The 27,624-nt window shown below is 35.5% G+C and overlaps 1 protein-coding gene across 3 annotated transcripts in view; it reads right to left on the bottom strand.

The window, feature by feature from the left end:
• Nucleotides 1-27,624, bottom strand: part of LOC136036150 (uncharacterized) — a 152,815-nt gene that overhangs the window by 20,947 nt on the left and 104,244 nt on the right. For all 3 annotated transcript variants that reach the window (XM_065718191.1, XM_065718193.1, XM_065718192.1), the window contains exons 4-7: nt 24,188-24,368; nt 19,404-19,473; nt 6,257-6,434; nt 846-1,055 (exon numbers count right to left, since the gene is read on the bottom strand). In XM_065718191.1, coding sequence (XP_065574263.1) covers nt 846-1,055; nt 6,257-6,434; nt 19,404-19,473; nt 24,188-24,368 — 639 coding nt within the window. The remainder of the gene's footprint in view (nt 1-845; nt 1,056-6,256; nt 6,435-19,403; nt 19,474-24,187; nt 24,369-27,624) is intronic.

The raw sequence follows: 27,624 nt of genomic DNA, 5'->3' as shown, positions 1-27,624 counted from the left end.
GGCCCTTTCCCTTAATACGGCTTAGGTGTAATCTTTTAAGAATTTGAAAAATTGTTAGAGTGTTGATGGATCTTAGCGTGAAAATGAACAAATTCGAGGAATGAAAATAAAACCTGCGAATTTTGTAGTTTAAGAAACAACTTAAGTATTTTACAGTTTTTACTGCACTTTTATACTTTTTGAAGTGTAGAATATTGTTTTAAACCTTGAGTTTACGAATGAAGGTCCCATTTTTAATCTTCCAGCCCACTTAATGTTTCCATTCACTGTCAGTAACAATTGGAACGGCAAGCCTCGGCTCTACCGATATCCCAATCATAAGAAACTGTCCAGCTAATAAATGCAAGTCCGTGTTTGGGCTATGGTAACTAAAATAAATTCCAAAATAGGAATTATTGAACAAAATATTTCAGAAATAATTAAATAACTTAGAGTATGAGCATTTTATATAATACTTTATTCTTTTTCAGACAGACTGAAAGTAACGTTTACAATTAAAAAATGAATTGTTTTCTGAATATGATTTTAATGCTTAATGTAACAGAATGCATAGTTGATAGATTAAATTGGTATTTAATCATTAACGGTAGTGTTTTATTTTTATTCAGTTGTGTTAAAGAAGAAGTTGAGTGTAGAGTGTTAAGCGAGTGGTAGTAGGGTATATGATGTTGTAGTTGTGTTTTGCTTTTACACCCTTTCTGAGGTTTATGTTAAGTGGTTTTTTTCGTTTTTCTTTTTTTATTATCCCTCCTCTATATTATGCTGTGGAATTTGAAGGGGATGTGCTTATGTTACGTTTTTTTCCATAATTGTTATTAAATAAAAAGAAAAAAGTGGGAGCTTACTTATTCCTTTCTTCTTTAACTCCAGAGTTGCTTAGACTGATGCTATTTTTGTTCCGAGTATCCAACTGTATGCAACTGGCACTCATCATAGATTCCACTCCTTCTGGTTCTGATCGCTTTCCAGGGGAGAAAAGGTCAAGAACGGTAGGCCGAGCAGGATAGTTCACCCTTCGGGACAGCGTAGGCGATGCCAAAGACCTTGCTTTTGTCCTAAAAAATTGTATGTAAGTCTCAAGACCTCTTTATCGAATGAGCCAACTGCCTCACTTACCCTAGTGGCACTCATTAATACTATCGCATTAATTTTGATAATTTCCCTACTCCCATATCATCAGCAATAGCAGAAATGACAACAAAATATCGCACTTTACGGCAAATAATGAGAAGAATTAAGAGAAGCGATTTTTCATTAAGGAAAGACTGATTATTCTAAGAAAAAGGTTTTCTTCAGTCAAAGTATTTAATCATAAATATAACGCGACCAGAAATTGATAGTGAAGGAAAAGAGAACTAATGAGAATCAATCCGCGCTAAACAGGAGGATCAATGATGCTAAATTTTCAAGGTGATTTAACGCTATCTACATCATCGATAGGTTATTATCGAATAAACCGCAACACGGCATATATATATATCAGCCACATATTTTTAATCGAAAAGCTCAAAAATTCCAAAAAAACACCATTTGTGTTTTTTTTTTTATTTAAATCCAAATTGGAATAAAAAATCTCGCAAATCGATAACTATTAACTTGGGTGGAAGTCAACAATATTTGTGAAAGACGCACTTAATTTATTTTGATTTTATATATCTATGCAGCATTATTTTCACATATTTTTTTTTATAAATAAACAAATTAACAATAACCCGAAGTTTATAAACTTGTATGGGTAAACATGACCCTCTACAAAACTCGACTTACTCACTCACACCAACAATCCTTACCCCTCCCCCCAGTAAAAAATATCAGCCATATATCTCTAATCAACAAACTCAGAAATTCCAAAAACATGTTTTGTAAATTACAGTTTCTTTTGTTGTAAAACAAAATTTAAATTTGCTAGGAACTCAAACACAAATTACAGTTTCAACAAAAAATATATTTTTTTCTTTGCTTGTTTAAACTCCATAGGAAATTTTTGTTCGAAATCCAATTTTATTTCTACAGTGTATTTGTCATACACCGCACAGGCTACCAATATTTTGGAATATAAGCAGATATTGCAGAATTCCTTCTTTTCTTCATTATTATTATTTTTCATATTTTGGCTCTCAATTTTGTATGTGGGAAGAATCTTCAACAGGGGGAATTTTCGTCGGGGAAGGGAGAGGGGTGTGTAAATTTTCGTCAGAGAGGGGGGGGGGGGTAGTTTCATTGGGAGTACGCCTAGCACCACAGTATATATTTACATTTGCAAGAATTTTTCGAGTAAAAAAACAGAAGTCGAAGGGCTATTTTAGCTAGAACAAGGGTACTAAAATGGTAGCCTACTAATCTGTCGAGAAAAGACTGATGTCCCCGAAAAGCTTATCCAGGGTCACTAAAATATAAGATCCCCTCACATCGGAAGAAATATGTAGGAGGATAAAACCCCAAACATCGCTTCATCTCTCCCTTAACGCACGTCTGGGTAGTACCCCATGGGCACTTTAAACGGGTCCATAGTCACTACTGTTTTCTTCATTTAATGACTTAAGATGACGAAAAAGTTTATCGGCGACCCCCTAAGGGCAAGACGCAGGTACATGTTACGTAAGAAGGAATGTTTTCTAAGAGACACAGGTGCAAGTTACGTATTAGGGATGTTTTGTAAGAGATACAGGTGTTAATTATGTAATAAAAGTTTGCATGATTTGTTAAATTTATTGAGGATGACTTAACCGACGGTGACTTCTTAGATCATATGATTTGCTTCAGCATTATTTCTGCATCGGAAGACTAAACATCTACATTTTATTTTAAAAAAGTAAACATTAAATATTCGAAGAAGGCATGCGTACATGATAGCGCTGTAGCAACATCGAATACCGAGGAAGAGAAATATTTGAATTATGAAACAAGTTCTAATGATAACACTTTAAGATATGTATTCGTGCATTTTCATGACAGTAAGGAGTTAAATTCCTTTGGATTATCGAGAAAATTCAAGTGTTATACAGGTGGATATGCGAGAGTAACATCACCAGATAAGTTAGTGTTGAAAGAGAATGCAAACATCAAACTTTTAATTAATGACGAAGGCCAACTTCTTGCTGCTGGTAACATGTTAGCTGTTGCTAGATCTTGTCACCATCCTCCAACTATTACCATTTAAGTAAAGGTAAAAAGAAAGCAGGTATAACCCCGCAACGTCATGCAATATAGCTTGTCTATGTGCTGAAACTGCTATCTATGTAAAAATAATGTGTCAATAGACAGAGAAATTACTGGTAAAACAAAAAGGGAACTAGCAGAGATTATCAACAAGGAAATCAAAGATGGATTGCTGAAGAACAACATTGCTAGCGCCAATGACAGATTACCCACGGATACATTCATTGCACCATTAATCGCTATCTAAGAAAAAATGTTTATACACATCGTTTAGAAAACATTCCCGGTGACGTAACAGACACCTGCATCACTTAGAAAACATTCCCTATTACATAACATGTTCCTGTGTCTTTCCCTGAGGGGGTAGCCGTTAAACGTCTTCGTCATCTTAATTCATTAAAAGAAGGAAAGAGTAGTGGTTATGGGCATATTTAAAGTGAAAATGGGGATACTACCCGTCTGGCCCTTAGAATTCTTCAGCTGTTTCAATCTTTTACTTTGATCATCATTTGTGGAGCAGATTAGGCGTCTACAGAGGGGAAAGGATCCCTGTCCAAATCCCTCCAGGAGCCTCTCGAAGTGTCAAAATTTTTACGATTTGTCACACAATCTCCTATGGTTTACACTTAATTTGCCTCTTTCTCTTTTTTTTTTAAGTGGACACTCAGAAATCTGCGAACCACCCGTTCCTAAAGTTATCATATGCTTCAAAGCTTCTTTTATTTTTTAGGATTCCAAACTCCGCCTCCCCCCCAAAAAAATGCCCTGCTTCCCCGTATTTTATTCCTACAGCTTTGTGGCTAGGATCCCAAATTCTATGAATAAGGAAGCTTCTTATATGATATCACTATATTCCTCATCTACACTTTGAGAGTAGCGGGCACATGGATCTGTGGTTGAACTTCCATGCCTAGGTAAGTGCATAGCCAATGTTTAGGTATGGCAGTCTTGCTTGAACTGAACGTAAACGCTGCTTTATTCGTTTGAATTTTTTATACATGAGGATGGGAGTAGGCGTGTAATTATAATGTTCCAAAAAACATCAAATATTAACACATGTTTACAGGAAACCTATGTTTCGTTTCCTGTATAAAAAACAAAAAGCATAGGGTGTATAAATTTAAGACGAAAAAAAAAGGAAAAAGAACTTGCAATCCTAAGTCCAATTTCCGCTCATTATGCAAAGTCACGCCAGCAAAAATTAGTTAATCTTCAGTTTGCTGTACGCGCTTAATTGAATTGTAAATTATGCCGCCAAAAGAAAATTTATTTATGCTGCTCAGTTCTTTTCTTTCTGGAAACGTCTATTCTTTATGGTCCTTTACAGAAGTTAAGATTTGTTCACTTTTATTAATATCGCAGTGAAGAAGAACAAATTTTTAGGAGAGGAAACAAGGCCATTCCATTGCTTAATTTCTTTTAGTATTAGAATCAGGGGCGTATCCAGGATTTTTTTTTTCGGATGAGGTTGTACAAAAGAATTTTTTCGGAGGCGGGGTACAAAAACACTTTTAAAACGAATCAAAAATTTGTTTATATTCTTTTTTGTTACGTTTTTACGAGTCAGACAAACCTTTCGGGGGGAGGCTCAAACCCCATACTCCCCCCTGGATACGGCCTGATTGGAAAAAGAAGAACTTTAAAAAGTATAACTTAAAAATAAAAGCAAGGGCACCACACCCTTCTTCATTGAAATCTATGAAATTCTATTCCTTCCTTCATAATTTTAAATACATCACATACTTTTTCCTTTTTTGACGAATTTGCGCCGAAAAATAAATCTTTTAGAACTTGCCTTATGAGCACCAAAATATTGTAAGCTATCGGGAGGGGATTCATTTTCTGAATGATATTTCTTCTTGAAAGATATATCAGAGGCGCTGATTTGGGGGGCAAAGAGGAAGTCAAAATCGAGTTTTAAAACTATCAGCTGAATTAATGAAAAATCCACCTTTTTTTGTGATTTCATAAGAAAAATAGAAAAATAAAATGTGATCCCCAGATTTGGATATTCAAAAAACTTCTCCTCCTACATTTTCATGAATTTTCGCCCTTGAGACATATTACATATATTTAAAATATTTACAAAAAATTACATATCTTATGTGCCTCATATCACAGCATGGAGTTAGTACACCCCGAAGGTGGTAATGATCAACAGCAAATATCATTATACACGTCAGACATGGCATTTTGTTTGTAACTGAAATATTTTGTTGGCGAATTTGCGATTCTTTGAGTTCAGGCTTCATACGCGGGCGTTTGTTTATGGGGGACACTATAGATAAATTTAGACAGTACAATCATTTCCTATCGCAATCATTAGACAAAGCCAGACCGAGATGCAAATTTTCCGGTGAACATTTAAACAAGTTTAAACATAAGCAACATGAGGTTTTTCACGGGTAGACAGGTCAGATTTCTCTTGAACGCGAAACTTGGCTTTGCAACACTAAATTTTAAAGAATCTAATTTTAAATTAATAAATTAATTACGGTAATTCGTAGTGTAATGTTATTATTAGATGTTTTTTAGAAATTACAAGTTGGTTTCAAAATCTCGTGTTGGTTTCAACGGCATTTGAGAAAGGTTCGACCAAAATACCTGTTCCAGGGTAAAATATACTGGACCACAGAGGGTAGATTAAATGGGAGGAGCTGTTTGTACATATATATATATATATATATATATATATATATATATATATATATATATATATATATATATATATATATATATATATATATATATATATATATATATATATATATATATATATATATATATATATATATATATATATATATAAAACAAAACATAGGCTGTAGATATTATGTGACAATACTTTTTTCATGAGATATAAAATACAATAAAATTATTTTCTCGGAAAATTTAATTTTTCCTTTAGATTTTAGTAATTAGAGATTCTTTAGATATTACTGATCTAGTTTTACTATGTCCTTTGGACAGCTTGGTCCAAATATTGAGACAAAATACTTTAGGTATTTTCACGCTTGTTTTTCATCCGAAAGACGGAATGACCTGTCAGAATCCTTTTTATATATACTATCAAGTTTCAAAGTAATAAAAGACTTACCCAACATTTCGTCCAAGGGTTTGTGTTGCTAAAGGCCTTGTTTGTCTAGGTTCAGAGTTAGTCTTAGTCCTAAAACTTGATCGTGCAGCACCAGCGAGAAACGGGGCCCTTGTTGGTGTTGTTTCACGCTTGGGTTCCTTACGTTGTGTTGGCAATGACCTCACTGAATAACGAGATCCTTAAAAAAAGATCGATGTGTTCATTAAATGATCCCAATGCATTGAAGAATAATTCTAGGGTGGTATTCAAAAATTAGTGAAAGTCCACCAATTTAAAAAAAATTGAATAAGTTTTCGTCATAGATTACTTTATGAAAGAATTGTGTCAAGTCACATTATAGTCCCACTTGCAGTTAAAATCAAAACAACGCTCGATCACAGTGCCAATAGTGCACCCATATGCATTTTGTTGAGTTCGGCTAACTTCAACTGACGGTCGTAATTTGTATCAATGACCGACCAGAGTGTAGATTTAAAGTAATTTGTTTTTTTAATTAGAAAAGTTGGAAGTACTGAAAAAAGTATTCCTATCTGTATGATAAATCTGACCAAACTAAAAGACATAAGATGCGGTAATTAGCAGGTAATATTCGGTAACAAATTAGTATTAATATAGGATTTCAAACAAAAATGTCAGACTTTCAATATTCCAAATCTATAGCACAAGTGCGATATTAAAAACAGTGAGAACGCACATCGTTGATATACCTTGTTGTTTATATCGACATGTGTTACTCGAATGGGGTTCGGGGATTAGACTTTTAACTTCGTTTTTGGACATTCAATCTCATACAATATTCAACCCTGTGGGTCTAAAAAGATGATTTTTTAAGTTTCCTTTATTCTGCTTTCTGTGCTCACCTTACAAAATTTTGAAAAGTTCATCTGCACATCAAGCATAAGCCCATATAGGGTGATTACTAGGCTTTAGGGTTTTGTTAGTATTTGTGCCCTTAAATTATTGTTATCTCATACTGTTTGTAACAGTTTGAATTTCCGGAGATTGTCCGGAGAGGACAATACCTTTTCTGGGAACTTGATACTAGTATGAGAAAGACTTGCTTCTTGTGTGAAAGTTTTAGTCATAACAGATTATAACTACAAGAAATCCGATGCAAGGTACATACAATTTTGTAGATCATTCAATTTTGTACATTTTCTAAGTGAATTTTTCATGCCCCGGCTTTACAAATAGCTAGCCGGATCAACGTGATAAATTGACTTAGTTGGACAATCAGAAACAGACTGATCAATTGACTCGTTTCTTTTTTAAGTATATTCAGACAGTAAGCTAAACTTGTTGTCCAGTTTACTAGTTTATCAAGTCAGCTGTTAGACAATATTTTCTTCTAAACATTTCTAGATTGAATATCGCTCTTTCACGGCTGAATTACATCGCAGGATATAATTCAAATATCCCTATTTTAATCCAGAAGAAATATCCGTTCTTCCATTTGGTATCTTCCAGAAGCCAGTCCCTGCTGTATTACTTTCTATATCCACAATTTATTTTATATTCAAAGATTTGGATTTCTTTTAAATAGTAAATTTAAAATTATAATACAACGAATTGCTTTTTCATGTTAGTCTTGATGTCATTAGCCCGTGACACTCTGGGGATCCGGCCACCTAGGTTGAGAATCTCCACTCCGATGTAAATCCTGAATTACTTAAGCTGGAATTCAAACCACCTTTCCTTGACTAACCACGAAGTCTTATAAATCTCTCCAAAATCTCTGAATGCGATCGGAAATCTACATTGATCTTTAAGAAGCATAATGCGACGTGCTCTAAAATTTTAAGATGATATTCAGCCACCTTATTTCAATAATATAACTTTTAATTAAAAAAAAAATTAATTTCAATAACATTCAATTTACTTGAAATCCAAAATCAGTCACACTTTCCCAAGAACTTCCAAGCTCAATTTCACAGCAATTTATGCTTCTTCTCCAAACAACGGCCGAATCTCGAACTTGCGGAAGGTTTATCAAACAGTTCGTGGTAACGAACTGTAGTAAGGAGCGACCCGGCTCAATAGTAACCAAAACTCTAAAAAATGGAACTTTGATACCAATACATACATCAAAAGAATCGCATTTTAATGCTGATTTAAAATATATAAGTTTCATCAAGTTTAGTCTTACTGATCAAAAGTTACGAGCCTGAGAAAATTTGCGTTATTTTAGAAAATAGGGGGAAACGCCCCCTATAAGTCATAGAATCTTAACGAAAATCACACCATCAGATTCAGCTTATCAGAGAGCCCTAGTGTAGAAGTTTCAAGCTCCTATCTACAAAAATGTTGAATTTTGTATTTTTTGCCAGAAGGCAGATCACGGATGCGTGTTTATTTGTTTTTTTTTGTTTTTTTTTTCCCAGGGGTGATCGTATCGACCCAGTTGTCCTAGAATGTTGCAAGAGGGCTCAATCTAACGGAAATGAAAAGTTCTAGTGCCCTTTGTAAGTGACCAAAAAATTGGAGGGCACCTAGGCCCCCTCCCACGCTAATTATTTTACCAAAGTCAACGGATCAAAATTCTGAGATAGCCATTTTATTCAGCGTAGTCGAAAAACCTTATAACTATGTCTTTGGGGACGACTTACGCCCCCACAGTCCCCATGGGAGGGGCAACAAGTTACAAACTTTGACCAATGCTTACATATAGTAATGGTTATTGGGAAGTGTACAGGCGTTTTCAGGAGGATTTTTTTTGGTTGGGGGAGGGGTTGAGAAGAGGGGGATATGCTAGGGGAACTTTCCATCGATAATTTGTTATGGGGGAAGAAAATCTCCATGAAGGGAGCGCAGGATTTACTAGCATTATTAAAAAAAAAAAACAATGAAAAAATAAATACGAAAAAGTTCTTTCAGCTGGAAGTAAGGAACAGCATTAAAACTTAAAACAAACAGAAATTATTACCCATTTGAGGGGCTCACCTCCTCCTAATACCTCGCTCTTTACGCTAAAGTATTTTTAGTAATTTCAACTATTTATTCTACGGTTTATTTATTCTGGAGTCATTCTTAATGAATTGGGACAAAATTTAGGCTTTAGTGTAAAGAGCGAGGATCTGACAAGGGGGCGAACCCCCTCATATATGTAATAAAAATATGAGAATACAAAAGTTCTTTACGTCAGCTAATTTATAAGTTACGTAAATCTTTTACTAATAAAAACATTCGTAAAGAATTAAAAGTTCTAGTTGTCTTTTTAATTAACCAAAAAATCGGAGGGCAAATAGGCTTCCTCCCCCGCTCTTTTTTTCTCAAAATCATTCGATCAATCAAAAAATGCAAATTTCGTTTTAACTATTCCTCTGCGGAGAGCCAAAATCAAAACATGCATTGATTCAAAAACGTTCAGAAATTAAATAAAAAAAAACAAGTTTTTTTTAACTGAAAGTAAGGAGCGACATTAAAACTTAAAACGAACAGAAATTACTTCGTATATGAAAGAGGCTGCTTCCTCATCAACGCCCCGCTCTTTACGCTAAAGTTTTTTACTGTTTTAAAAAGAAGAATTGAGAGACAGAGTCAAACTTTAGCGTAAAGAGCGGGGCGTTGATGAGGAAGCAGCCTCTTTCATATACGAAGTAATTTCTGTTCGTTTTAAGTTTTAATGTCGCTCCTTACTTTCAGTTAAAAAAAACTTGTTTTTTTTATTTAATTTTACATTAAAGCTGGAACCATTAAGAGATTTTCTCATCAGTTCTGGTTTATGTGCAGCATAATATTTAAGATATCTTGCTTGATAATATTGGGCAGTTCATAATTAATATAATCAATAATTAAAAATAATCAAAATACATTAATGCATAAGAAGTAGTAATACCTTGGAAAATGTGACAATAAATCTGTGAGACCCTTTCAAGAACGTACGAAACAAAGTGCAAGAACTTACGAAACAAAGTGCAAGAACGTACGAAACGAAGTGCAAGAACGTACGAAACAAAGTGCAAGAACGTACGCAACAAAGTTCAAGAACGCACGAAACAAAGTGCAAGAACATACGAAACAAAGTGTAAGAACGTACGAAACAAAGCGCAAGAACGTACGAAACAAAGTGCAAGAACGTACGAAACAAAGTGCAAGAACGTACGAAACAAAGTGCAAGAACGTACGAAACAGAGTGCAAGAACGTACGAAACAAAGTGCAAGAACTTTTAATGTATGAGTCAACTACTTTTCTATTATCTTGTGTGATCGAAATTTTGAGACGGACATTTCATTCCAAACGAACGAATGGTGTATGCAATCCAGTTGGTATGCAACGATTTGCATGTAGCAGTATAACTCAAGGAGTCGCCGTATTATTGAAGTAGGTCAGTTGAATAAGAAATAAATGGTTGTCATCCTTGTTACTATTCGTTGTTTTTCTTCTTTTTTTTATGTTACTCAGTGAAGTTCACTTGGAACTGCAACATTTATTGCTCATCGTATCGCTAATTTGAACTAGTTGGGATATTTTCTATTTTTCCAGATCCCCGTGAAGCTGTGGCAGAACAGGAAACTAATGCTAGATAAGTTGCCCTTGAGCACCTTTATAATTTCCTGCCGTTGCACGTTATATATGAGCTACGAATGTGTATAGTGAATGTAATCTAATCGTTTAATTTTTAAGTATTGTTTTTCGCCTTTTTCCTTTTTATTTTTTTTTCTTTATACTCCGCCATGTTGTTGTTCTGATGGCGGGCTAAAATAAACTATCTATCTATCTATTATTTTGGATTCAGTAACACATTTTTCTGAAGTGTATTTTGCCCTTCTTTCTTTTTAGTTAAGAGAGCTCTGTTTTCTCAATTCAATGATGTTAGGTTAAGCTTCGAGGCTGTAATAGTTTTTTGCAAAATTATTTTTTCTAATGCATGTTAACCACACCTTGGTCTTGTTTTTATATACCTAACAAATGTCCCTAACTAAGACCAGGAAATGCACCCACGATTTTATCTTGAAAGGGCAAAATATTTAGGAGGAGGACATGACACTGAAATAACGGTATATTTTGAAATATTACATTGAAAAAGTGGCTTAACTCGCATGGATGTTACCTATCTCTGTTTTTTTCAATCCAATCATGTTAGGGTAAGCTTCGTCGCGGTAATAGTTTCTTTTTGCTGACTAATTTTTTTTATAATGTATGTTAATCATCACATTTGGTAATGTTCTTATATACCTAATAAATGTCCCTAACTAAGACCAGGAAATGCACCCACGATTTTATCTTGAAAGTGCTAAATAGTTAGGAGGGGGACATGACATTGAAATAATGGCACATTTTGAAATATTACATTGAAAAAGTGGCTTAACTCGCATGGATGTTGTTACCTATCTCTGTTTTTTCAATCCAATGATGTTAGGGTAAGCTTCGTGGCGATAACAGTTTTTTTTGCTGACTAATTTTTTTCTAATGTATGCTCATCATCACATTTGGTATTGTTCTTATATACCTAATAAATGTCCCCAACTAAAACAAGGAAATGCACCCACGATTTTATCTTGAAAGGGCTAAATATTTAGGAGGGGGACATGACATTGAAATAATGGCACATTTTGAAATATGACATTGAAAAAGTGGCTTAACTCGGATGGATGTTACCTATCTCTGTTTTTTCAATCCAATGATGTTAGGGTAAGCTTCGTGGCGATAACAGTTTTTTTTGCTGACTAATTTTTTTCTAATGTATGCTAATCATCACATTTGGTATTGTTCTTATATACCTAATAAATGTCCCCAACTAAGACAAGGAAATGCACCCACGATTTTATCTTGAAGGGGCTAAATATTTAGGAGGGGGACATGACATTGAAATAATGGCACATTTTGAAATATGACATTGAAAAAGTGGCTTAACTCAGATGGATGTTACCTATCTCTGTTTTTTCAATCCAATGACGTTAGGGTAAGCTTCGTGGCGGTAACAGTTTTTTTGCTTACTAACTTTTTTCTAATGTATGTTAATCACATTTGCTATTGTTTTTATATACCTAACAAATGTCCCTAACTAATACCAGGAAATGCACCCACGATTTTTATCTTGAAAGGGCTAAATATTTAGGAGGGGGACATGACATTGAAATAATGGCACATTTTGAAATATGACATTGAAAAAGTGGCTTAACTCGGATGGATGTTACCTATCTCTGTTTTTTCAATCCAATGACGTTAGGGTAAGCTTCGTGGCGGTAACAGTTTTTTTGCTTACTAACTTTTTTCTAATGTATGTTAATCACATTTGCTATTGTTTTTGTATACCTAACAAATGTCCCTAACTAATACCAGGAAATGCACCCACGATTTTATCTTGAAGGGGCTAAATATTTAGGAGGGGACATGACATTGAAATAACGGTATATTATGAATTATGACATCGAAAACGTGGCTTAACTAGCATGGATGCTACCTAACTCTGTTTTCTCAATCCAATGATGTTAGGGCAAGCTTCGTGGCGGTAATAGTTTTTTTTGCTGAATATTATATTCTCTGAGGCCAACCTGACTTTCATACATAATGATGATAGAAGGTAATAAGCTTACCTAAGCTATGGATGTCAGGTGACTGATTTTTCTTCTAACGATAATTTCGACAGGACCTGTGCCTGTCATCATCAGGTTAATTCAAATTTCTTGCCGGAAAGTAAAATCACTAAATAAATAAAACTAAAAACACTGAACAACACTAATTATGAGCCGAACCTGGAGTTATTGTTGTGCCATGGCCCGAATTTTGGTAGAGGCGTTGATGGCTGCTGTCCTGGTGGATCTTAAAGAGGTTGTGCCTTTAGGAAAGGGGTGGAGTCTTTTGTGAGTTTTCAATTTATGGGTGATTGGTTCCCAAATTTCGCTAATATGAAACTCACCATTGTCTTTATTAATGGCTGGTTTATTTTTAGCAATTTCCAAAGCTTCTCTGATTTTCTGCTTTAAGAGTTGTGGGACAATAGCAATAAGTTGGGCTTGGTCAAACTTAATGGAGTGGGAAGGGTTTTCAAAGATATGATGGGCCAATGCAGAGAAATTATCTTCCTCCTTTAGCTTTGTCTTTTTAAGGCAGGCATCAATGGAATCAGCATGTTCTTTTAATCGGTGATGTAGAGGTCTCATGGTACGACCTATATAGGTATCACCACAACTGCAAGGAATCTCATATACCCCTGGTGGATCTGAAGTAATCTTATCCTTGCCTTTGTTCAAGAAGGAGGAAATAGTCCTTCCAGAGGGAAAAAACACCTTAAAGCCAAGTTTAGTGAGTTTGGAACTTAAAATGTCAGTAATGCCCTTGATATAAGGTAATGACAAAAAGGGTTTATCATCTTCAATCTTAGGAGCGAAATTCTTGGTAATTCCACTCATCTTTCTCCTGAAAATAACCTTGTCAATGACTTTTCGGGGGTATCCGTTACCTATCAGAACATCTCTTATATAATCAAGTTCAGCCTTCAGCTCAAAATCAGAGGAGCACACCAGAAATGCTCTATCAACCAACGAATAGACTACAGAATTTTTAACTATAGGGTGGTTATAGGAGTCATATCTCAGATATCTATCACTATGAGTTGGCTTTCTATACACACTCAAGTCCAACCTAGTTTCTCGTTTTGTAATGAGGACATCTAAGAAGGGTAAATTGCAGTTATTTTCAAGTTCAATGGTGAACTTAATATCTGGGTCCTGCTTGTTAAAAATATTGAGAAAGGATATTAATTCGTCTTGTGCCCCATTCCAAATTATTAAGCAATCGTCAACATATCTCATGTAGAGTTGGAGATACTTGAAGTCCTGTTTGAAGATATTAGTTTCAATATGTTGTAGAAACACCTCGCTAAGAACTGGTGCCAAGGCTGATCCCATTGGTATGCCCCAAATCTGTTTATAAGTTTGATGCCTGAAAGTGAAGTAAGCATTGCTGAGACATAAAGACGTGAGAGTAATGATTTCTGTGGAGTCCAAGCAAGTCAGTTCTCTCCAGGAACCATCCTTTTCTAAAGCTGATTGTAAAGCTGGTATAAGACGCGGCAAGGGTATGCTGGTAAATAAAGATACAACATCAAAACTGCACATTGTGGTATTCTCCCCAATGTTGATGCTATTTAGCTTATCAACTACTTCTTTAGTATTTCTTATTGTGTGCTTGCTGCTGAGGGTTATGGATCTTAAAATACCAGCCAAATATCTTTCCAACTTCTGTGTGGCTGAACCTACTGTTGAGATAATAGGTCTAAGGGGTATATCTGGTTTGTGAATTTTCGGTACACCATAAAATCTAGGAATGACTGGTCTGACAGGAAGGAGTGTTCGGTAAAGTTTATCATTAATCCTATTGGTAAGGCTGAGATTATCCAGAGCTTTTTTGACATTATCATAAGCAACCTTTACAGCATTAACGTCAACTTTTTCATACACTTTATTGTCACTCAAGAGGTTTAATGATTTGCTGACATACTCAGTCTCATTAAGGATAACTATTGTATTGCCTTTATCAGCTTTGGTAATTATGATATTGGTATCATTCTTAAGATCTGTGAGGACTTTCATTTCATCTTTTGTTAGATTCTCCTCAGCAAGTTTCTTTTTGGAAAAACCTTTCCGTAGGGTATTAGAAACCAAGCTTCTAATAGATGTCCTCATTACAAAACGAGAAACTAGGTTGGACTTGAGTGTGTATAGAAAGCCAACTCATAGTGATAGATATCTGAGATATGACTCCTATAACCACCCTATAGTTAAAAATTCTGTAGTCTATTCGTTGGTTGATAGAGCATTTCTGGTGTGCTCCTCTGATTTTGAGCTGAAGGCTGAACTTGATTATATAAGAGATGTTCTGATAGGTAACGGATACCCCCGAAAAGTCATTGACAAGGTTATTTTCAGGAGAAAGATGAGTGGAATTACCAAGAATTTCGCTCCTAAGATTGAAGATGATAAACCCTTTTTGTCATTACCTTATATCAAGGGCATTACTGACATTTTAAGTTCCAAACTCACTAAACTTGGCTTTAAGGTGTTTTTTCCCTCTGGAAGGACTATTTCCTCCTTCTTGAACAAAGGCAAGGATAAGATTACTTCAGATCCACCAGGGGTATATGAGATTCCTTGCAGTTGTGGTGATACCTATATAGGTCGTACCATGAGACCTCTACATCACCGATTAAAAGAACATGCTGATTCCATTGATGCCTGCCTTAAAAAGACAAAGCTAAAGGAGGAAGATAATTTCTCTGCATTGGCCCATCATATCTTTGAAAACCCTTCCCACTCCATTAAGTTTGACCAAGCCCAACTTATTGCTATTGTCCCACAACTCTTAAAGCAGAAAATCAGAGAAGCTTTGGAAATTGCTAAAAATAAACCAGCCATTAATAAAGACAATGGTGAGTTTCATATTAGCGAAATTTGGGAACCAATCACCCATAAATTGAAAACTCACAAAAGACTCCACCCCTTTCCTAAAGGCACAACCTCTTTAAGATCCACCAGGACAGCAGCCATCAACGCCTCTACCAAAATTCGGGCCATGGCACAACAATAACTCCAGGTTCGGCTCATAATTAGTGTTGTTCAGTGTTTTTAGTTTTATTTATTTAGTGATTTTACTTTCCGGCAAGAAATTTGAATTAACCTGATGATGACAGGCACAGGTCCTGTCGAAATTATCGTTAGAAGAAAAATCAGTCACCTGACATCCATAGCTTAGGTAAGCTTATTACCTTCTATCATCATTTGCTGAATATTTTTTTCTAATGTATGTTAATCATACTTTGGTATTGTTTTTATATACCTAAATGTACATAACTAAGACCAGGAATTGCACCAACGATTTTATCTTGAAGGGGCTAAATATTTAGGAGGGAGACACAACATTGAAAAATGGCATATTTTGAAATATGACATTGAGAAAGCGGCTTAACAAGCATGGATGCTACCTAGGACATGCTCAGAAAGTATTGATCTCTTACCAATATCCATAATTACCTCCCCTCCCCCTCGTCATTACCGTTCTACTCTTGAAATTATTCTTTATTGTATAATTCAGAAAAATTGACGAGAAATAATAATGACGTTAATTCTAATGTATTGATCTTTTATTTTTAATGGATTCAGAAAAAAGGAACATTTATTATTTTCAAGGAAAAGGATAGTTGTATTCTCTAATTCTAACTTCGGTTGACTTCAAATAGCCTATACGTTAAAATTTCGGTAATTATGTATTATATCAAACACACTCAAGAAGTGAAGTTAGGCCAATCATAACGAAATATACCGGAATTCGATGGAATTATAATACTTTGGCGTATACATTCTAAAAACTTCGGCTATATATTTGCACATTGGCGAGGGAGAGTAACCTAACCTTATATAATTTGGACAATATTTTTCACATTACGGGAGAGGGTAAAGGAATCTAATCTAGCCAAAAAAAAAACACCCTAATGTGCTGATACATAGCCCAAATTATACAAGTCCAATTCTTTTCTTTACCCATCATTTATCTTTGTGGATATGAAACCGGTTTTCTAATATCTTACATTCAGCAAACTTCTCGACCGAGTTTGTCATAATACATAAGTACCAAACTTTCAAGGTCTATAAGAGGTAAACTTGTTTGTAACTTCTTCGAAATCCATCCCATTAGTTGTTCCTTATTCTATGGATGCTAAAGCAAGCTTTGACAACTTGAGCTCATTCATAGTTGATGAAAACTAGTTTTCGTTTCTATAATCATTATCTTTGAGAAACTTCTCTAGCAGTTGGCCAAACTTTTCCCGATGGTCAAAAACAATTACATCATTATGGAAATATTGGGAATACAATCACTCAAACTGTTCAAATGGATAAACTACAAAGGCTCAAGTGGTCCTACTTCCAAGATTTTGGCCTGATCTTGAGAAGCAGTGAAGTATTGATGAGCTACTGCAGCCACTTCCTTTCGACTGGAAGTATTTCGTTGCTGATATCATCACCACCACTAACGAGTTCCAAAGCAGAATCTGGATCTAGGAGGTTGGAATATTCTAGGAAAAATGATTTGCTGACCGTCACCCGAAGCTGTTCAAACTTGGAAGTTATTCCCAGTATTATTCTGCTAAGGGATTATTGATTGAGAGTCTTTATTGAGAATTCGTTGCGTGAATACATTATTTCTGGATAATAACCTTTCAATAAAGTAAGAATTCTACCTAATATTCCCTAGAGACATTTATAATCCGATATTCTTATTTAACTGCTATTGACATTTTTTCATATAGCTTGAATGTAGATTAAATACTTGAAGATTAAATCCCCTGGGACTGAGTAACTTAATAAGTACAGAGACGCGAAGAAAGAGATATAATTAGCGATATCTATTAGACAACATATCTGCAATAGCTATACAAGAAAAATAGCAAATAGTCTTTTTTTACAAAAAAACAATCTATTATTTTTTTGCGAAAAAAAGGATCAAAATCGTCGAGTTTTCTAACTGTGCAGAAGGGAGTGGGAACAGCACAGAAGCGACGTAGTACCGGACGTACTTTTGTACTTGAACTACTGAAACTTGAATGCAGAAAAGCAGATAGCATCTTAGGGAATCAAGTTGAAAGTTTCAGGGAGTGCTAGAAGGGCAAAGTAGACCTCAAATTTTGACTCTGGGACAGGCGGTAAACATAAAGCGAAAGACACTATGTGTACCCAGGTTTCAAAATTACAAATCTGCAATATCTCAGGAATGGCTTGGGAAACTTTAAGGGGGTGTCGGGGGTTGAATGGGCCTTACTTTTGACGTAAAGGAAGGGTTAGAGGTAAATCCAAATAATCCATACGTAAACAGGTTAGCAAAATAGCATATATGCAATATTTTGAGAACTACAAGGGGGAATCGACTTGGAATCTTAAAGAGTATCGGGGGTAGGGTACAGGAACCTTACATCTAGTGTAAGGGTTACATCTAAACCTTGTTGTATAAAAATTTCCGCACTATAAATTCCTACGTTGCTGATGGGACTGAGGCTCAGACAAAAAACGTGTCCTTATAAAATAATAAAAAATTAAATGGTTCTTTTTCCCTCTAATTATGTATCGTGATTTTCTTCCTTTTTACTGTTGATGTTTTGTCAAATGAAAATGTACCACTTTTCAAAATTCAGATTGTTTTCAGTAAAGCGCAAGACATTCTGACAGTTAGAGGGTTTAGGAGGGCGGTATCCCTGTTCCTAATCGTGGTAATTTCTGTTTGATTTAAACTTGAATCAATTATTCACGTCAATTTCGTTTTTTTTGTAGGTTTTATCTATTCATCTTTAGTAATATATGTCATCTTTACGATTTATTTAATGATTAGTTGTCAATTCTGTCCGGTGGAAGTTTCATTTGTCGATTCATAGTAAGTTCTGCTCGTTTTTAGATTTTAGTACGGCTCTTTAATTTCCAGTGAAAAAAAGTCTTGTTGGAAATATTTTTCTAAATTCATCCGTAATTTAGGTAACTCGGGAAGGGTTTGTGGTCTATTTATTTTTATGTAAGCTTGTTCCTATGCAAGCGTAACAAAAGAATGTTTTCTTTTCTATGACAGTTAAAATTCTATAGTTTAAGAGATAAACCAAAACTGTGTGATAAATCCTTGGAGTGACGTACCATGCTTTAGTTTATATAATTTTAAAAACAGTTCTTATCAAATAATTACATATATCGGCCTCGGAGGTATGGTAAAAAAAATGGCATTGCCTCCAGGTGCTTAAAATTTGTGTATACCTCTGGCAGTAATATATTTGATTTTAACTCATTCAAAATCCACATTTTCTCTCAAACTATAGCTTCGCCGAATCTCTGCAATGACACGATTACATGCAATGCGGTAATTGATACGAAGATAAGGTGGAAAAAAACTTGGGTTGATGAATTCGTCACGATTACGACCTAAACATTCTTATTACTGATGACTAACGCTTCCAAGTTTGGTACCCAACTTATGATAAAACACTTTTGGCATGGGTTAGGACTTGATCATCTAGGAGCGGTATCAGTTGCTGAAAAAATCCTTGACAAGGCAACTTCAAAATGGGCTATTAAACCTTTCAATAAATTACTACTTAACAGATAATTGGATGTCTTTATAGGACGATATAAATGGATGGCTATTGATATTTAGATTGCATTTGATTAAACTTACCAGTGTTCCGGTTAAAACTTGATGATAAGTTGGAAGGTGATCGATTTGTTATGGCCAGAACTGGTCTCTCCTAGAATTAAAATCGATTTAGTTTTTTTTTCAAATGAACATAACAACTCTGAACAGAACACACTGTTAACAGAAATCACTCAAATAAAAACAAAATCGCGGTGTATTTTCTACTTTTGAAAGATAATAGACTCTAATGTATTATTGCTGAGGTTTTCCAACGACAAGTTGCAGTAAACCAATCATAGTAGCAAAGAACGTACCCAGAATATTTTTTGGGAGGGTGGGGTAAAAAAAAAATTAAAAACGCAAGAAAAAATTTGTAACCCCTCCTGGATACGGCCTTGATAGTCTACGATAAAAAATTTAGTAGCAGACTGCTTACGAATTTTTCTGACAAAATATGAAATATGTGTCACTAGCATGGTTTTAATGATTTTCTGTTCAAAAAATCTGTTCAAAAATTTCAAATTTTTTCTGAGGTTTCTGCAAACGGTCAAAGTTGAATCAAGTTTTATTGCAACTAGCTTACGAAATATAGAACGATAACGGTTTTTTAAACATATGGCAAACTAAGTATGAAATTGGAAGTAACTATTGAGTTTAGTGATAAAGGAACCAAGCTTTTGATAAATGAAGAGCCCTTATTGCCATCAAAAATTATCAATCGAAAAGATAGCGTGTTAATCTACAATCGTCATATTTATTTGTTAGAGCTTTTCTTTAAATGTGAAATTGACCTGACAAAAATGAAGCCATATAGGAGCCCTGGTACGTATTTTAGGTTAAGTATTCTTTCTCTGGGTCAATTTTTAAAGTCCTCTTTAACCGCTTAATCAATTCTTATGATTCTTACTGCCCTATAATGTGGGTGGGAATATTCTTCTTTTCTAAAATCGCTTTCTAACGGTGTATAATAAAAAGAAACCTCATTCAGGAGAATAGTTGTTCGGGAGCTATGCCAATACTTATTCCTTAATTACTGTATATACTTTCAAGGTCATTTTTTTACTTTTTCTCAACTGCCTGATGATCCCCCAAGCTCAATGGCATTTAGCAATCTTTTAGGCAGTGGCGATTCTGGCATCCCTTGCGCCCGGGGCAAAATATTGATTGGCCCGCACCCTGTCTCTAAAGAATTTTCATGCCAAGTTTTAGCAAAGTTTCCATACATTAAAAAAAAGTGCCAATTATACCCTCTGCTTTGTTTCAAATTTCTAAAATTTCAAATTTTGTAGAATGATTATAACTGTTAGATTATTTATTTGTAATTATGCGATCCTAGATTTCTGCACATAGGGCAAGCGACTCCCCCCCCCCAAAAAAAAAAACGCCTCTGCTTTTACTTCCTATAGACTAATTATAACCACCGTGATATAAATGATATTCAAATTCCTTTTACTTAATCCGTAATGTCAGATTTGAATCTTCTAACGGCGTACCATTTGCATGGAACATGACGCTTGAATCAGCTCAATAGTTTAATTCCTTTGGCGTCCTTAATGAAAGCATAGAAAATTTGGTAACTCTCTAGATTTTTTGTTTTTGTGCAGTTTATTTTTTTCTTCTTTTTATGGCACTTGGTATTTACCTCTGTCAGTCCCGCTTTTGCTAGTTTGGACACTTCCAGATAAGCTAGGACGATGAAAGTTGGCAGGCGTATCAGGGACCAGACGAGATTAAATTAGAAATAGTCTCTTCCCCGATTTGACCATATGGGGGAGGGGAGAGCGAGCGAACATGATAGTTGAGAAGAATTTTATTTGCCGATAAAACAAATGATTGTTCTTCTTACTTATGGCTTGTGGTCTAGGAGTATGATTCTTGCTTCGGGTAATAGAGGTCTTAGGTTCGAATCCCGGACCATGGCAATTTTTACACGAAGAAGATCCAAAACTAGATACGCGATCAATATAGCGATCGCTGAAAGTTGGCAGGCGTATCAGAGACCGGATCAGATTAAATAAGAAATGGCTGCTTCCACAGATTAAATTAGAAATAGTGACATTGGGGGGAGTTGGAGGGGGAAACCAGAAATCTTGGGAAACGCTTAGAGTGGAGAGATCGTAATAAAACTTGGTGGGAAGAAGCTCTTGGCTCTTCCAACCTCGTAACAAGTGCCATATGAACCCTTGGCTCTTGTTTTTCTTCGTTTTTATTTTTGTCTACGATGAATTGGAGTCTGTTAAGTTCCTACTGATTTATCCTACAGTCCATTTTTTCTGAGTTACTGTTTAAATGACACGTAGATCCTCCCCCTCCATCATAGGCCATGGGGTCTGTGTGTCGATTATTGTCATTAAACCGTCTTTCTGCTTAATTATCTTTGATTAAAACTAATGTATATGAATAATTAGAACGATTCCTATAGCTTCTCTTTTTATATAGAGCACAAACAAATACTTGAAGTAATACGATATCACTTTTATTTAATAACAAAATAGATAAGAAGATAATCTACAGCATCCTTTTAAAGCCATTCCGGAGGAGACTATCAGACTTGAAACGACATAGAATTTTTTTTCCTTTTGTATATATTCGTCCTATAAATTATATTCGATCAAAGAAATATGAAATTGATTTTGGCAGGCACAAAGAAATAAAAAACACATAAAAACTGCTAATTTATGCAGAAACACAGGAATTAGGAGGTAAATTATGTCTGCAGATTTTCTAGCTCGAAACCTTCCCCCATCCAACACACGCTCATTTTGTCATTTTGTCAACTTCTTATATAACGAATGCGTAAATTTCTTGTAAAAAATATCTACTTCTGTCTATCCAAGACCAACACAATAGGCTACGTACACAATGGGCAAGTTTTAAAACTTAAAGACCTTTCCCTGGGGGCTACATGGGCCATGTTATTTCTAAGGGCAAAGTTATTCGACCTTTCAACTATTCTGAACAAAATAGCTATCTCAAATTTTGATCGGACGATTTTCTGGGAAAAGGTTTGCGTGGGAGGGGGGATAGTTGCCCTCCAATCTTTTTGGTCACTTAAGAAGGGCATTAGAAGTTTTTAATTTCCGTTCGAATAAGTCCTCTCCCGGTGTTCTAGGACTATTGGTTAGATATGATCACACTGAAAAAAAAACACGCATCTGTGGTCTTTTTCTCGCAAAACAAAATACAAAATTCCACATTTTTGCAGACAAGAGCTTAAAGCCTCTATACTAGGGTTGTCTGCTACGCTGAATCTTTTGGCGTGATTTTTATTAAGATCTTTTCAATTTTGGGGGGTTGCCCCCCTTTCGAAAATTAGGCAAATTTTCTTATGCTGGTAGCCTTTGATGGGTAACACCAAACTCAATGAATCTTATACGTCTTATACGAATCTTATACGATTAATAAGTCAATTCTTTTAACTTATCTATTGATACCAACATTCTGTTTTTTAGAGCTTCGGCTACTATTGGACGGTGTCGTTCCTTATTTACAGTTCGTTACCATGAACTGTTTGAAAATGCTTGCTAATTTTAAATATATGATACATATGAACAAATTGATGTTTTTTTAGAAAAACGAGAGGGAAGGAATAGTCTTTAATTAAAGTAATGTAGAATAAAATAAAACACTTAAATATGAATTAACCAATGAATAAAGACTATTTCATACAACTTTTACTACTTCCAGCAAAACAGGCTGAATTATATTGTCTAGTTGTATTGCTGATTCAAGGAGGGTGGATCTGGATGGGGTTGATTTGATTGATGGTTAAGTAGAGTAGGGCTGAGTTAAACGAGGATTGGGGGCATGTGGGTTTAGTTCACTGGGAAGGGGGAGGTGAAACAGGGTTAAGTGAAAAGGGGGTGAATTGCATGGGGTTAAGCTAAATGAGGGTTGAATTGTAAAGAGGTACCATTTGGGCCAAATCTTGGGGTGGGCATGGGGCATTAGACAGAACTTGAGACTTTTATTATGAATCTAACCTACTTTCAAAGTTTACAATGATTAATAGCAAATAGCGTAATTACCCCAAGGGTCGTCAGGTAATTACGCTCTTTGGCTAATAGGCGTGCAGTTGTTCAAATCATTTGAACAGAATGGATTATGTTGGACATAATGCCCTTTGTGGTGGAAGCTTGGGCCCCCTGGAAAATCTGGGGTGGGCATTTGCCCACCCCTGACCCCCCCCCCAAATGGCGCATCTGGAATTGTACAGATGTTGACTTGAATGAGGGTTGAATTGCAAAGAAGTTGAGTTGAATGAGGGTTGAGTTGCATTGGACGCAAGTTGAATAAGGTCGAGTTGAAGGGGGTGGGGTGAGTTAAACGGGCGTTCAGTTCAACGAGGATTAAGCTGCATGAGGGAAGACTTAACCAGGGGTTGAGTTGGACGAGCGTTGATTTAAATTGGTTGATGTGAACGGAGTTAAGTTAAACGAAGTTTAAATTAGGCGGAAATTGGGTTACAGCCATTTGTTATCTGTTAGTACAAACAATATTATTTCTGCGCCATGGTATTTAATTTTTATTTGTTCACCTAAAGCTATCACAAAATAAAAGAAGTTTGAGCTGGCATTTTACTTATTTGATAGAAAGCAATTCGCTAAAAACTCAAAAATAAGGCAATAACACTGAATGATAACCCCGGCTATTGAGCAAAAATGTTAGCTTTTCACCATTTGAACGGAAGGGGCGACAAAAATAAAATCAGCAGCAATTCTGCATAAAAAATAGTTGATTCTATGTTCCAGATTTTTTAGACTTGTGCTTTACTTGGGGGAGTTTCTTGATCGCTAACATTTGTACTCGCGATTTCATGCTTTTACCTGAGACAACTGGGAGTTTTCAGTCCTCATACTGCTAGCTTCGGAAGTAGCAACGCTTGCTCTACTAAAAGAAGTTGCACCCGCTGAGACTGCAGCAGAGAGTTTCGAGTTAAGAGATGACTGACTACCACCATAGCTTTTTGTGTCTTGGCCAGACAGGGAAGAATGCAAAGATCCTGTACTGTAAGAGAAATAATTAAATGGCTAGGTTTTCACCGACTAATGCTATTAGGCTGTTATCTTCAATGCCCAATGTATACTCAAATTCTCGCAATACATTATATGCACATCACCGACTCCTTCCCGTCTCCACTGGAACTCCAGCATTGTCATTGACTTGAAAAATGGTAATCGACCTCAAAGAAATATATTTAATTAACTGAAGTTAATCAAGCACAACACAGCAAGGCCGCCAAAATAAAGAGCCATGTGGCTTCCGCGTATTATTCTTTTTTTTCCTGCTACTTTGTGTGAAAGTAGTTGTTGTAAAAACTTGGAAGGGGGCTCATTCGATTACAAATTTGAAGTTCTTTAACCCTATTTGAGGTTAGCGTAGGTCAACCATTCTCCAAATCCTTCTTTACTAACAGCATACCCTGTAACCCCATGGCATCCGATTAAGATTTTGAGACAGCAATTTTCAAACAGTTCGTGGTAGCAATTTTCAACTGTAGTAAGGAGAGACCCGGCTCAATAGTAACCAAAACTCTAAACAACGGAATTTTGATCTTACGGAATAAAACGGAATAAGATTCTAGTCATAGAATCTTAACGAAAATCACACCATCAGATTCAGCGTATCAGGAACCCTACTGTACAAGTTCCGAGCTCCCATCTACAAAAATGTGGAATTTTGTATGTTTTGCCAGAAGACAAATCACGGATGTGTGTTTGTTATTTTTTATTTTTTTTTTTTTCCAGGGGTGATCGTATCAACCCAGTCGTCCTAGAATTTCGCGAGAGGGCCCATTAGAACGTAAATGAAAATTTCTAGTGCCCTTTTTAAATGACCAAAAAAATTGGAGGACACCTAGGCCCCCTCCCACGCTCATTTTTTCCCAAAGTCGTCAAATCAAAATTCTGAGAAAGCCATTTTATTCAGCATAGTCGAAAAACCTTATAACTATGTCTTTGGAGACGACTTATTCCCCCACAGTCCTCGTGGGAGGGGCTGCAATTTACAAATTTTGACCATTGTTTGCATATATGGTTTTTGGGGAGTGTACAGACGTTTTCAGGGGGATTTTTTGGTTGAGGGGGTTGAGAAGAAGGGGTTATGTGGGGGATACTTTCCATGGAGGAATTTGTCATGGGGGAAGAAGATTTCCATAAAGGGGGCGCAGCGTTTTCTAGCATTATTTGAAAAAAACAATGAAAAAATAAATATGAAAAAGTTTTTCAACTGAAAGTAAGGAGTAGCATTAAAAATTAAAACGAACAGAAAATATTACGCATGTAAGGGGTTCACCTCCTCATAATACCTCAGTCTTTACGCTAAAGCATTTTTAGTAATTTCAACTATTTATTCTACGGTCTTTGTGATTCAGGGCACAAAATTTAAGTTTTAGTGTAAAGAGCGAGGTAATGACGAGTGGGTGAACCTTCTCATATACATAATAAAAATGTACGAATATAGAGGTTTGTTACATAAGCTAATTCGCAAGTTACATATATCTTTTAATAATGAAAACGTTCGTAAAAAACTAAAAGTTCTAGTTGCCTTTTTAAGTACCCAAAAAATTGGATGGCAACTGGGCCTCCTCCCCCTCCTTTTTTCTCAAAATCGTTCGATCAAAACTATGGGAAAGCCATTTAGCCAAATAAATAAATATGCAAATTTCGCTTTAATTATTCATCTGCGGAGAGCCGAAATCAAAACATGGATTAACTAAAAACGTTCCGAAATTAAATATAAAAAAAACAAGTTTTTTTAACTGAAAGTAAGGAGCAACATTAAAACTTAAAACGAACAGAAATTACCCCGTATATGAAAGGGACTGTTCCCTCTTCAACGCCCTGCTCTTTACGCTAAAGTTTTTGCAGTTTTAAAAATTAGAGGTGAGAGAAAGAGTCAAACTTCAGCACAAAGAGCAGGGCGTTGAAGAGGGAACAGCCCCTTTTTTGCCGTAGCAAAAAATGTGTTTTTTGTCTTTGCAAAAAAACAGCAAATTTGCAGTCTCCGGAATTCGTAGTCATTACCTCTAGGATTCGAATTGGCCAGAGGGGATAGCCCGCAAATTTGGCTAGGAATAAATAACCGATTTTAATGTTCGAAGGATTCATGTCTAGTAAATGAAAGATTATAAAATGAAAGAAACTTATCTTTCCGTGAGGGTCGAGCCTCACTAATGTATCCAAGTGAACAATCAGTCTAAACTGTGCGAGGTCTACCCAACTGCTAATGCTTCTCTACACTAAAAAGTGTAATTAACGCGCAGACAAATTATATCCAATTTTCTCTAGACACCACACTTGGCTATCGTATCTAATTTTCTCAATTTAAAACGCCAAAAATCTGATTGTGTGATAAATTCAAGTATCACATTGCACAATTTCTGTAGTCACTGAATTAGTTCATGGCTAAGGAATCAAGTTCAAACAATTCAAAAGTTCAAACAGGTGTAATCCCTTTGAGAGCTAGTTCAATACTGCAGAATATCAGTATACATATCAGTATACAGCATATCATGAATGAATTAAATTCATTTTTTCGGTAATCTCGGTTAAGACGTTTTTTTTTCTGATATTATGAGAAATAGCAAGATTCAGATCGAAATAAAGATTTTTAATTTTATGAATGGCTTAAGAATATTAAGTGGAAACTTTCAGGACATGATGAAGGGGATGTACAACTGACGAAAAGGCAATATGCGCATACTTCCTTATATGAAATTACTCCGTATATGAAAGGGGCTTTTCCTCTTCAACGCCCCGCTCTTTACGCTAAAGTTTAACTCTTTCTCTTAACTCTACCAATTAAAACAGTAAAAACCTTTAGCGTAAAGAGGGAGGCGTTGGAGAGGAAAAGCCCCTTTCATATACGGAGTAATTTCATATAAGGAAGTATGCGCATATTGCCTTTTCGTCAGTTGTACATCCCCCTCATCATGCCCTGAAAGTTTCCCCTTAATATTCTTAAGCCATTCATAAAATTAAAAATCTTTATTGCGATCTGAATGTTGCTATTTCTCATAATATCAGAAAAAAACCTTATAACCGAGATTACTGAAACAAATGAATTTAATTCAAAGAAGATGCCTGCAGTATACGGATATGCTGCAGTATTGAACTAGCTCTCAAAGGGATTACACCTGTTTGAACTTTCGAATTGTTTGAACTTGATTCCTTAGCCATGAATTAATTCAGTGACTACAGAAATTGTGCAATCTGATACTTGAATTTATCACACGATCAGATTTTTGGCGTTTTGAATTGAG

Source organism: Artemia franciscana, chromosome 15, assembly GCF_032884065.1.
Source record: "Artemia franciscana chromosome 15, ASM3288406v1, whole genome shotgun sequence".
In the NCBI taxonomy this organism is placed as follows: Eukaryota; Metazoa; Arthropoda; class Branchiopoda; order Anostraca; family Artemiidae; genus Artemia; species Artemia franciscana.
Note: the sequence above shows the minus strand (reverse complement) of the source record. Positions and strands in the feature narration are given on the sequence as shown.